General features: G+C 43.4%; 1 protein-coding gene across 3 annotated transcripts in view; it reads left to right on the top strand.

Moving 5' to 3' along the window:
- PATL2 (PAT1 homolog 2) overlaps positions 1–13,184 on the top strand; it is a 261,206-nt gene that overhangs the window by 102,261 nt on the left and 145,761 nt on the right. For all 3 annotated transcript variants that reach the window (XM_069203213.1, XM_069203212.1, XM_069203211.1), the window contains 3 exons: positions 3,664–3,738; positions 9,231–9,369; positions 9,692–9,812. In XM_069203213.1, the coding sequence (XP_069059314.1) occupies positions 3,664–3,738; positions 9,231–9,369; positions 9,692–9,812 (335 nt within the window). The remainder of the gene's footprint in view (positions 1–3,663; positions 3,739–9,230; positions 9,370–9,691; positions 9,813–13,184) is intronic.

Genomic DNA, 13,184 nt, shown 5'->3' with positions numbered 1-13,184 from the left:
TCCCCGGTGGTCTAGTATGGGTCGGGATCCGATGGGCACGTTCTACAGAAAAAAAATGGGTGAGTGTTCCATCTGGTACCAACTCTCGCAGCCAAGTCTCTGAATAGGACGCCGGATCTTGCCCTTCCGTGCCTTCCGGTAGATTTACCACTTGTATATTATTCCTTCTGGATCGGTCCTCCACGTCCTCTGCTCGCCTCTCCAGTTCTACCACTCTGGCTTGTATGTCTTCCATTCCTGTTTTCAGCTGGGTGGTCGCAGGCGTTAGTTCCTGTATTGTGGTTTCGATCTCCTTGGTTCTGTCTGAGAGTTTGCGGTGGTCCGCATGTAGGAGAGTGAGATCACTTGCTACTAGGTCTATCTTGGCTTCTAGAGACGTGCGAGCGCGCTCCAGGGATTCCCCGATGCGTTCCACTGCAGCAAGTACCACATCTAATTTTTGGTTATCTTGGATTGAGAGGTCTTGTGTTTTTCCAGATCCAGCTCCAGAGCGGAGCCGTCCTGCTCCGGCCATGGTTTAGTTTGTTGGGAGGCTAGTTTGGTTTCTGGTCGTCTCCCCTCACTCAGACTGTTGACTCGCACACTACATAATGCGGACTAATGTTCATTGGCAGGTTGTTGAGGGGGTATGTTGTGGGTTATTAGTTCCCGATTATTTGGAGGATTTCCGGATTAGACTTTTCTGGGTCTTTGACATGGATTCCCGTTTTTAGGCAGGCCTGTGGGAGATTACTTTTGTCGGAAACGTCTCAGTAGTGTTTCGTTTGTCTTTCGAGTGTAGTAAGTTACGTGGCTTCATTGCTGCAATTTCCTCGCTGGAGTCTTGTGTTTGACTCAAGGGAGGTTGGGCCCGCTTGTCGGGGCACTGAGATAGTATCCCCACGACAGCACGTGCAGCCCTGTTGGCCAATGCCTCCTCTTGAATTTCCGCCGTAAAGTGGGATCTCGCGTCAACTCGTTTGGGCTTTTCAGTAGGTGGCCACCAATTTCGGTTTTTGGGGTTCGGCTGTCTCTCCTCCGAGTGTGGGATGAGCAGGGAAGAGAAGGGCCAAGAGGTGTCTCTTGGCGAGGTGCGCAGTAGCTCCGATGAGGGGCCGTGTTAGTTTTCTTTTTTGCTTTCTCTCCCTCCCCCTCTCGCCGTCCACCCCCCCCCCCCATACAAGGCTGGTGTCCAGGGGGGGCCCCCCAGCCTCCGCACACCCTTGTAGTAGGGACCTTCGTTCCTCTCAACCAGTTCCTCACTTCATTCAGGGCCCCGTTGATGACCCCAGGGTTCGGTCGCAACAGAGCACGCGGAGAAGAGGGGGACCCCGGATATCGCTCTATCACCGCCCCGATTGGGCGCCCCGTTGTCTTCTATTTTGCGCTTTAAAAAAAAGGGGGGGGTGGGACGCCCCTCTCACAGTCTGTGTTGAGGCGCGCACGGTGGGGAGGCCAGCAGCCGCTCTATCTCCGCCCCCGGCCCCAGCCGCACCTGTCGTCTCTCCCCGCTCGCGGTCTCCTCCCTGCCGTTCCGACCCGCGGCGTGGCCCGCACGGCCGCAGGAGTTCCCAGGAGTCAGGTCTGCTGTGAGAGCGGTCCGGGGAGTTCCGGCACCTCCCCCAAGCTCAGGCAACCAGTGCTGGGGGCCGCATTCTCCTCGCGCCCCCACCTAGATGTTGTTTTCGCCGGTTGCGGCGCGGAGCTCTTCTAGCTCGCGCCCGCCATGTTAGGTGGCTTGGCCACGCCCCTGCAGATTCTCTACCCTTTACAGAGGGTCCATTGGTGGATCAAAAAAACGCTGGGTGTTTGCTCTTTGCCAGTAGTTTAGCAACCGCAAGACCTACTCTAACAAGGGGAGAGAGTTGTGTCCCTGCCTTTAACATCCAAACCATTATCTGTGAGCCCTGTGAAGAACTAGAGTCCCTGAACAGAATTTGTGGAGTTCTAACAGATGCAAGATTAGGATTCGGGGAGTAGTCTGTAGTAATCAGACATTTGCATCATGCTTCCGAAGGACCGTTGACAAAAAGAAATTAAGGTTTTTGTTTAAATCTTTTCTGCTGTAACAATTGGCCTATTGAGCCCCAAGAAATTGTGTTAAATAGCCAAATTGCCCATTTGACCCAGCTTGAATTTCTACTGTTAGATGTGCTTAATGACTTGTCACCTAAGCTGATTAGAAAAGATGAAGTGGTCGTGGGGTTGGAAAGGGTGCAAGCCATGGTTGAATAGACGGGTTGAATGATAGACCCAGTGGTAGTAACTTTTAAATTTGTCCAGTGCGGAAAGAAATCAGCGACCTGCAACAACTCTAAGCCTACAAAACGTGTTCTGTACTTTGTATGGTTCTCCTGCAACAAGAGAAGCAGACTGAGAATGTGTTGAGCTGCCAGGGGCAGATTTCATGGGGTCCTGCCTTTACCAAAGGAATGAGATGGCAAATTATACCACTTCAGTCAAACCGATGTTCTTGTACATTGAGATATTCAGGATTCCATGTGATCAAGGAATGAATATCCAGTTGCTGGAACCACCGTAGCCAGAAGGAGCAGCCTACTTTTTAGGTATTGTAAGATCTTGATCTTCACTGGCCTGATCCACGCTGCACAGAGAAGAGGTGAGTTTCCTGCAACTGAAAAGTGTTCTGTGAAGATGAAAGCCTTGCTCCCCTTGCCTACCAAACCAAGTGGTTTACGGAGATGGGACTCATTCACTCAACCATAATTTTCTTAGATTTCCTCAACATCGAAGAGTACGCCAGCCACCATTGCATTGGGAGGCTTCGAAACCTAAAACCTTTATTTGTAATTCTTGACCAGAACGGTCCAGTATTTGTAATATAATTTGGATGACATGAAAGGGTCTGATTTACCCACTTTTCTAATAATCCTTTCCAACTGAGATTGAGCCTTCCTTTCATGCTACCCCTCCCTCTCTCTCTTTGCCATATCTATCTTTGTGCTATGTTTAGGCTTGGTATTTTGATCTATAATGGACACAGTGGTCTTCATTCCAAGATTGCATGGATGTGGGGGTGTTGATCTCCGAAGCAAATTATACCTGGGGTTCGGTAAAGGCATGGGTATTTTGCGTTAAACTCAGAACATCCCCTAAGGAATAAACAAAAAATTAAGGATTTCGTTATTCTGGCCCTGACTTTTCCTGGCAATTACCCATTCTCTCCCAAAGACTTTGGCTACTTTTGACAGCTGAAATCTCTTGGGGGGGAGACAAGAGGCCAGTTGTACTTTTGTAGACCTCCTAATTCCCAATTATTCTTGATTGGAAATTCCATGTCTCCATTTGATAAGCAGTGTTTATTTTATGTTGAATGGAAGTGGCTTTTAAATCCTGTTTAGCCCTCCGTCCATAGCTTTTGGATCATGCTACCAAACAAAAAGATAAAAAAAATTGCAACTTCTTCTTTTTGATTAGTGCTTTAAGGCTTCATTTTCCAAATACATAGTTACAAGGTACAAAAACTTCTACCTCTTTCTTTATGAAGACATGCTGCATAGTTCAACATTCTCAACGTGGGTGAAGTATTAAATTCTAAATGTGAGTTCCTACTTGGAACTGTTTGTTGTAGTAACATTTTTCTGTAACATAAACTTCCATTTTTCTCTTCATTCCTATTGTTATATATGTAATTAACATTTATTTAAATTTTTGCTCCTGTAGGATGCCAGGTCATGTGACTCAGTTGCACCCACAGCATCGGCGGATTTTGAGCCAGCGGCAACAGAGGATGCAGAAGTAAATACTTATATTCAATAATTTTTTTATGAGTTAGGAATGTAAATGTGGAAGATGGGTCGGTGAACATAAAGTAGAGACTTTCTCTAAATGGTTTGCAGAGATTATTTTTATCCGAACATTCTGGGATTGAACGTTATCCTCCATCAATTTAGCAACTGTTAAACATCAGTCTGGGATTTTCCAACTAAACTACCACAGGGCTAATCAGTCTTTTGCAGAGCTAACCTAATGCACTGTTGAACATGCTTGTATACAATCGAAGAAAAATGACTCTTGTCTAGCTGTCAATGGATTTTGCTTCAAATATATAATGTATTTAATTTTACCTCTGCCTTAAAGGTCGAGCAAAGTATGACCAAAAAAAATCAACATAGCATATCCTAGCACAGAATAACACATCCCAGCATAGAATCGCATATCTCAGCATAACCCAACTCGGAATTCCATAATACTACACAACAGCATAGCATTGTCTAAATGTAACACAGAACTCCTATATATGGCTCCAAAAGTACAAATTAACCATTTAATTTGTGAGATTGATCTGATGGTCCATGGTTTTACTGCAGAGAATAAGATTGGTATGCCCTTGTAATAAACACAAAAAACAGCTGATGGACAGAATGTAGAACCAATCAAGCATTCACCCCCAGTCACAGATCTGGGTTTAATCCATCATTTTTTTGCTCACCGTGCCATTCCAGTTTGGACCCAGCCATATGCAAATCAGTCTTCCCATGGGAACAGTCCAGCCTGAACTGGCAGACCAGGTCCTCCCTGGACCAGAAATAGGTATCCTGGGACCGCTTTTGGGGTATCTCCCCTCTTCAACCAGGCTAGCTTGAATCTGGTGGCATAGTGAGCACGGGACCCACGTATGGGCATACCCTTTCCACTTGGGGCGACAAATGTAAAGCTCACTATGCCACTGGATTCAAGCCAGCCTGGCTGATGGTGGACTGATGGGCGATACTCAATCACTGATGATTAGTGATCATTGAGTTTAAATGGGTAGGAGTGAGATCAAGGAAGCACTACTCGTTTGTGGCCCCATTTTTACAGTGACCCAGAAAGGAAATATGGTCTAGTATTTTTTTTTTCAATAACATTTTATTAGATTTTATCATCAAAAAAACAGTATCTTGTACAGATATTTCTCATCACATCAATTCCATTAGTCATAGCACACATACAAAATTGTCATATTAAATAGCCATTGCACTCCATTAGTGGTATATTGGTCACCCTCTCTTCCCACTCTATGCATCCTCGTTGAATAGCCCCATCCTTTTCTCCCATACTTTTTCCACGGGCAACCCCTGGCCTCATAGACTGACTTCTGCTGGGCACACAAATCGACACCCCAGCGCCATTGTCTGAGGCTAGGTGGTATAGGTGCATTCCAGTGTGCCACAGTGTCTTTTAGCCACAATAAGGGCTGTACCTAAGCAAGATCGGTAAGCTCTCGTGCCTCCTGCGCCCTCCAACACCCCCAGCAGGGTCATAATGGGGGACAATGGAACCTCCCATCCAACAACCTCTAGGTTCGAGCACCACAGCCCACCAGTAGCACTGTATTTGGGCACAGTTCCCCAACCTATGATAGAAATCAGCCGCAGCCATGCTACAGCGGGGCAGTTGGGGTTTGAATGCTGATCTGCATGGTGAAGTTGCTGTGGTGAAAGATACGTTGCATGGAGGTAATAGAGCTGGATTACCTGCAAACGGGAAGAAGTAGCATGTGTTCTGGGGGCCATCAAAATATCCCACCAGTTGCCTTCCAGAGGTCCCAGCAGATCAGATAGGCTAGGTCTCCTGGGTTCTTAAGGATGAACGAATGGTAAATTTTAGATATGTTCCGCTTTTCCAGTCCCCCCATGAGAAGTTTATCTTCTAGGGGATTGAATTCCGGTTGGGGAGCAGTTCTAGGGACCTGGGTATGTAGAGCGTGATGAACCTGCTGGTATTCATATATTTGGGTGCTGGTTAGTGCGTACGCAAGTTGTAATTACTGAAAATACTTCATGTGTGTACCTGACCACACATCTCCCAGTCGTGACAAGCCAATGATGTCCCATTGTGAAAAGCCTTGCAATTGCACTGCTTTGCGGAGCCAGGTGCCGTGCCAGAGAGGTGTCTGTTGGGTAGGTTTGTTTAGCCATGTGATATGCTGCAGAGCTGCTCTCCAAGACATTGGAAGTATTCTGGTATAGGAGACACTATCTTGGGGGATCAGGCAACCATAAAGAATAGATAACATTTGAGGAAAGTCCACGAGGGACAACTCTAAGCAATAGGCAGGGTTAACCCATCCGCCACTGAACCAATTGTGGATCACCAGGAGGTAGAATGCCAAGTAATACAGGTGTAGATTTGTCATACTCAGACGTCCCTCATGAATCCTGCACTGGCAAATCTCTAATGCCACCTGGGAGCATGCACCTTTCCAGGGGAAGGAGATCACATGTCTGTCCTGGAGACGGAACCAACTCCATGGTTTGACAATTGGAGTATTTTGAAATACCTAGACGAACAGTGGGAAGACCATCATTTTAAAGAGCGCCACACGGCCCAGCATGTTTAATGTTGGGGATTGCCATTTAGTGAGGTCTTGTTTGGTCCGTCTCACCAATGGCTCCAGGTCCTTTCCGGAAGCATGGCCCAGGTATTTTACACTAAGGCGGCGGATAGGGATGACGTTTTACCTGACAAAACCTTCCCGTGAGAGTGTTTGTTGGGGGTGGGAGGGGACCTGCACCGATTTATTAAAAGTTCAACTGAAGTACTGAGGCCTCCCTAAAACATTGAAGTAGTTGCAAGCAGCGGGCCTGGTACGAGCAGGGTTGGTTGAGTAAAGAAGGCCATCATCTGTGTAAAAGGCAATGTAATCCCCTCTCCTCTCTCCCACCTCCCCAGTCCCAACCCTGGATTTGGGAGGGGGTAGGGGTGGTCATTGCGAATCAGGTATGCCTGGAGTTTCAATTGCAAGTGCACATAAGATGGATGGCAGAGGGACCCCTGTCTAGTTCCCTGTCTGATAGGAAAGGAGTCAGATAAGACTCATTACTTTGAACTCTTGCTGTAGGGCACGAGTAGAGAGCCTGAACCTCTCTGCAGAAGCGAAGTCCCAGCCCAATATGAACCACAACTGCCCTCAGATAACCCCATTCCACTGTATCAAATGACGGTGGGCATGGGCAACATGAAGGCACCAGATCAGTGACTTGTAATTCACCCTGGCATGAAGCTGCATTGGTCCAGGTGGATAAGGGTGGGGAGGACGCACCCAAGTCTGGCTGCCTGTATGGTAGCAAATAGTTTTCGAGAGCTCCACTGTTGTTGCTGCGTCTAGCTCAGGTGGAAAGGTGCCAATATGATCTACACCTTTTATAAAGAGCTATCAATTTAGGGACTAGAATATCGGGGAGTTTGGTGTAGTATTCCACTGGAAGGCCATCTGGTCCAGGGGTTTTCCAGAAGCCGTTCCATTGAGAGCCATATTAATTTCTGTATCTATAATGGGCTTGTCTAGCAGTTGTGCCTCTTATCTGGGAATGTGAGGGAGGGATAACTCCTTTAGGAAGTGTTGGGAGTATTCTGGGTCGTGATGATGTGGGATAATGTAAAGTTTACAATGGGAATGAGCAAAGGTCTGTGCCACTTCAGTTAATGTGTGTACTTTGTTGCCTGTATCATCAATATGTTACGGTATAATCCTCGATGTCTGTTGGTGGGAGACAAGCCAGAGTTTACCATTCTCGTCATTCCAGGCATGTATGCAAGCCTGTGTGGCTTGCCATGTGTCTGGCTGCATCAAGCGAGAGCTGACATATCATCCCTCAACAGACCCAATTCACACTCTGTATTTGCCCATTGATCCCTTGTCATAGTGGTTTCCAGCCTAAGGGCCTGGGCTTCCAATTGGGTAATCTGGAACAGGTGTTTTTTTTTTGTTTTGTTTTTTTTTTCCTCCTGTGCTTGTAACTCGTGTCAAAGCCACGCAATGTCACCTTGTTGACAGCCCAAATAATACCAGCAGAGGAGACCGAGCACTTGTTCTCACTAAAATAGTTTTTGAAGCTCCCTTTCCAGGCCCAGGTTTATCCTCCAAATACCAAGCGTTAAGACGCCACATTGGGCATATACCCTGTCTGGGGGATCATAGAGGCCTCGTGGTAAGATTTGGTTCTGGGTGATGCAGTGGCAGTCGTGGGCAGGCATACGCATCAAGTCTATGCCTTCATTCCATGGAACCCAACTTATTTCTCATTTTGCCTACTTCAACAACCCATGATTTGGGGGGTGGTAGGGAGTATTTTATTTGTATTACTAATAAATAACTTGTATTTTTTCAGTTTCACATGGCAATTTTTCCATTTCTGATTAGCATAGATAATATATTACTATTACCCAGTTTAATGGTTACAATGTACCAGCATTGGAAGGATAGAAAGTGGGTGTGGTGCGCTTCAGGCTAGTGCTCTGTAGATAGATGGTGAGCTTTTAGCTTACTGAGAGATTCTGTCAGCCTTTGTTCATAATTTCATCTATAGAAATTCTTTGTTTCCTTTCTTTGTTTCCATATTCTGGTCTTTTTGCACACTTTATGGAATGTTTGTAAAGATGTATATTTGTTTCTCACTGTATTTCAGTCTAACATTACACAAATAACAGGCACAGGAAATATGTTACTCGTGGCCTTTTAATCCTAAATGAGGGATGTTCATACACACCTTGCCTTAAGAGCTCTGGATGATTTTTTATAGTGAGAGTTAAGTTGGCAAAGGAAGTCTACAGTTCAGTTGCTTGGAAGATGAGTTGGGAAAAACAAAAGTTGAAACTAAATCTAAGGGAACTCAGCCTGCTTCGCGTGTTCTGAATGACTCCAGATTAATAGGTTTTCATGGTTTTTATGCTAATGTAAACTTGATTGCAAGGGACTGCACATTTTGTTTGAAAAACTTGTAGACCCATTAAACGAATTTTCCAATTCGTACTTGCCTAGATGTAAACTGAATGCCAGCAAATGGGAATGTTCTCCACTGTAGTGTCGTGGTCAAAATCTGGATAGGTTACAGTATCTCAAAAAATTAATAAAGGGTGTAATTATTTCTTAAACCCTGATGTGGTGTCAATTTACTACAAAAAAGGACATTACCCACAAACTAAAGCAACCTTGGATTTTTTTTTTTTTTTATGCATCACCACCACTTTTGGTTAAACGTGGTTGGCTCTAGGGTGAAGCATTGTTTTGGGGTTTTCTTTTTCTTTCTCTTCTATCAATTTCCAGGATAGCCACTTGACATAGCAGACTGAAGATGAAGTTAAATGAGGACTGGGGGAGGTATTATATAGCAGTGTAATGCAGCCTGTTGGATATATTTACCCTGACACATATATCTTATTACAAACCTAAAATCCAATGAAAATCTATAAACAAATGTGGGTTTGTACCTTTTTTTTTTTTAATGAAAATCTTTTGTTTTTAGCACTGCTCGGAAGTCGTGGGAACGAAGGCCTGATCCTTATGCTTGTCTCATGTCTGCAAAGGAAAAGGAGTGGGTCATCAAGCTGCAAATGATTCAGCTTCAAAGTGAGAATCCTCACCTGGATGACTACTACTACCAGGTGAAAAAATATGTAATGATAGTGCAATATGAAGTGCACAGTATGTGTAAAATTGACAATACAGTGAAAATTAACTGCCCAAAAGTATGCCTTTTTTATGTTCTCGCCACAGTTGTACATTGTAGTATTGTACTTTGTTCTTCATACACAACTTGGTTGGCAATTTACTGTTCGATCCATGTTCAGGCTATATGTCAAATATGATGTGATTCACAGCAGCGTACTAGTGAAGTTGGGGTAGGTTACAGGTTAATTTTGTGGCTCCAGTTTAGCATCTTGCATCTAGGTGTTTTACCTTTTTAACTCAAGTCTTTGTCTGCAGGCTTACTATGAAAAACTGGAGCGAAAACTGGCAGAGGAGGAACTGCTTGGGGAACGTATTAAGCGGGAACCCACAAAACTTGTCACTCCTTACATCCAGAAAGCTGAGACCTATGAGCCAGGTATAGTGAATGAAAACGTGGCTTGGTCTTGCTTGGAAATGACGACCTGTGAAAGTTTTGATTATGCTTCTCTTTTTATTTAAGACTTGATGTCTCACCTTTAATATTAATTTCAAATAATTTGCGTGCGGTTGCTTTTTTTTGGTGGTGGGACAAGTCGGCAGTGAAGACTCCAGACGGTTTGATAGTGATCTGCTCATCAGTTTTGTGATTCTGACTTTTCTAAAGACATGCTCCTTAGACTTGCACAATAGTTCAGCTCTCCATAGAGGAGATATATAGTGTTCTACCAGACTGGTATCCTGTCCTCTAGCCTTATGGCTGACTGGTTTGATCACTTTATTTTAGACCTTGACATTTAACAACTTCAGAGACTTTCCTTGGCTTTCGATGGAGTAAATACATTTATGTGTAATGGATCTTAGAATGGGGTATTGCATGGATAGCAGCTGGGTGATGCATTGTTGCAAATTGCATGGGCAAATCTAAGATGACCTAGCACGTACAGTCTGGTAGTGAAACTAAAGTTACTAATGTATCATTGTGTAGTGTCTAAAGAAAATCCTTGCCAGTCAAGATTAATACACACTCAGTCTGACACCCATGATGGTAGCATAGAGGCCTGTTGATTCTAGAAGGCCTCCATTTCTGAGCTGGGGGCTCTGTAAAAACACAAGAGACTGGTTGTAGTTTGGTGCATGCATATTCAAGGTTGAAGAGCAGAAGGTCCATGTTTGTTGAAATACCGATCAATTGAGTTTGCATATCATTTATTTGGTTGGGAGGGAGGGTAAATGTATGAATTGGAATTTGCCCATACTTAACACTTTTTTGAGAGGTAATATTTTGAAGTACAGTGGTTAGGTGCCATCACAATACATGAGCAAAAACATTGACCTGTTGACCAAAAGGTATAATCTTGTAAAAATATGTTTATATATAATAATTATAAATATTAAAATATATTTAACTTGTGTGGAAATAACCTAAAGATTGCTGCCCAAGTTTACCTTTTGTAAACTGTTTGTAAAAAGATTATTTAAAAATACAAAATGTTTATATATTTATTAAAATCATTTTTCTGAATTAATTTATAAATTTAGTGTTTCCACTGTTTTTTGTTTTGACATGGTATGTACCCTTCTACTGATTTGTTCTCCTGTATATTTACATAGGTTTGCAAGTGGCAAATACACACATAAATAATGAATGACCTGTTTAATAGCTTTTTGTGGTGGTAGCAGCAGCAATTAACAGTTCATCCGTTTGCTTCATATTCTACACTGTTCCATACAAATTAAATTTTCAACTTCCCATCTACCCTTGCCTTTGTTTCTGGTTTTTGAAAAGTAAATCTGGGAGTCTACTTAAATACCAATGCATCAGACTCATCTTGTGGTTAGATTGAAGTACTTGAAATAAATAGACATTTTCTCCTGGGAAAGTCTTGAATGTAGTTTCACTTAACTTTTGAAAAACTCTGGCTATTCAGATATTTGAGACTCAAGTTAAGGTCACTTGATAAATCTCTGTAGTGCTTCCAGAATTGATGGAGGAACACACATCTTCAATGTTGTAAAATATATCTAATATCTACAGTTTTAATTCCTTTTTTATGTGCCTTTATCTCTTGTGCTCTCTCTTATGTATTTATTTATATATATATATATATATATATATATATATATATATATATATATATATATATATATATAAAACTTCAGCATAAACTAACAAGAAATGGCAATTCAGAATAAAATTCAGTTTTTTTTTGTGTGTGTAAAAGAGCAGGTGGATGTAGGTGAGGATATTTGTTCTGTATTGCACAGGTTTGCCAAGTAGCTCTTAAATGCTGCTGCTGTAACTATATAGGAGATAGTCCACATTGCAAATCCTTGTTGGCGTGAAGCTCTGCTCAGCTTCCTATGTTAAGCTTTTGTCTCTCCTAGCAGCCTGGCTTCCTAAAATGTAGTTGGGCGAGAGGGTGCTGTCCCTTGCAGGTGGGGAAGTGACCTAGCCATGTAATTAAGAGTGAAGAACTCCTCTAGAAAGAAGCTAGCATTCAAGTTACTTTTGTGGGCAGTCTGGTTTAGTTTGGTCTTAAGGTCTGAACGTAGATGTCGTGGAGTTGATTTTCACTGCTTGGGTGTTTAAGGTAAAAAGCTTGTTAAAACAAAAAAAGAAATAACTTGAAGGAATTGCTTATTCTAGTCTGTGCTTTTTGTAAAGCGTGTGGCTACCTGAAGGCCTCCCAGTGCTAGAACAGTTCTTATTGATGTCAGCTAACTGGCAGGAGCCAATGGATGTAAAGCCAGGTTTTCAAAGAGCTCATTAGATGACTGGTGTAGCTCAATGGCAAGTGCCCCACAGTTTGGGGGCCTGATGGGGAAAATGAGCGCCCACCCCAACGAGATTGACTGAATTTAGAAACTTGTAGCAGATGAGCATAGGAGGATTCAAGTGCCCTTTGAGGAATATATGGAGTAGCTAATGATCTTAGAGTTTTCACCTCTTTTGTGAAGTGATCTGTTCAGCAAGCATAAGGGTTTGAATTGGATGCGTTGCTTGACTGGAAGACCGTGAAAAACATTCAAAGCCTTTTTTGCAGACTGTTGCCTGGGAAGATTAATCAGAAGCCAAGCAGTGACGTTCTGTATAGTCTGTAACCTTTTAGTCCTGTCACAAGGTGAACCAAGGTAAAGAGCATTACCATAATCGAGGCGAGAGATGAGGGCCTGGACAGTTTGTTTTCTGGCTAAAAAAGGGAGATGGTTTAAGACCTTTTTTGGCAGTCTAAGGATGCTACAGCAGTTGTCAACAAGTGTGTGTGTTGTTTTAGTTTTTATTGCTTGTAAAAATGGAATGTAGTCACATTCCAAGACTTATCACATCTTTAGGCCTAGGGAATCCCTCCAAACAGTCACTGGAGTTCAAACTCTTTAACTGACGTTATTACTCAGTGATATGACTTTAGTCATGTCTTCATTGAGTTTGAACTTACTATTGGCCATCCAGCTGGCCACTTCCTGAAGACAGGGGACCTAGACTGAGGTGGTTGGAACAGGGATCAGGAGAGATGGATGTGGGTGTCATTTGCATAGGAAACCAGTGACCACCCAAAAGAGGTACAATTTCAGCCAGTGGGAGCATATAAAGGTTGAAAATGGCAGGGCTCAGGGAAGAGCCCTGTGGCATCCCACAGCTCAGGAGCAGACTGTCAGAATACCAGGAATGATCAAGGACCTGGAATGTTTTTGTTCTTAAAAAAAAAAAAAAAAAAAAAATTCAGGGCAGGGCCTATGACACCCACTTTAGAAATCCTATTGATCACTGTGCAATGGTCTACCTTGTCGAGGGCAATGCTCAGGTCTA

This window comes from Pleurodeles waltl, chromosome 8 (assembly GCF_031143425.1).
Source record: "Pleurodeles waltl isolate 20211129_DDA chromosome 8, aPleWal1.hap1.20221129, whole genome shotgun sequence".
NCBI classification, from domain to species: domain Eukaryota; kingdom Metazoa; phylum Chordata; class Amphibia; order Caudata; family Salamandridae; genus Pleurodeles; species Pleurodeles waltl.
This window is presented reverse-complemented; position numbering and strand designations above follow the sequence as displayed.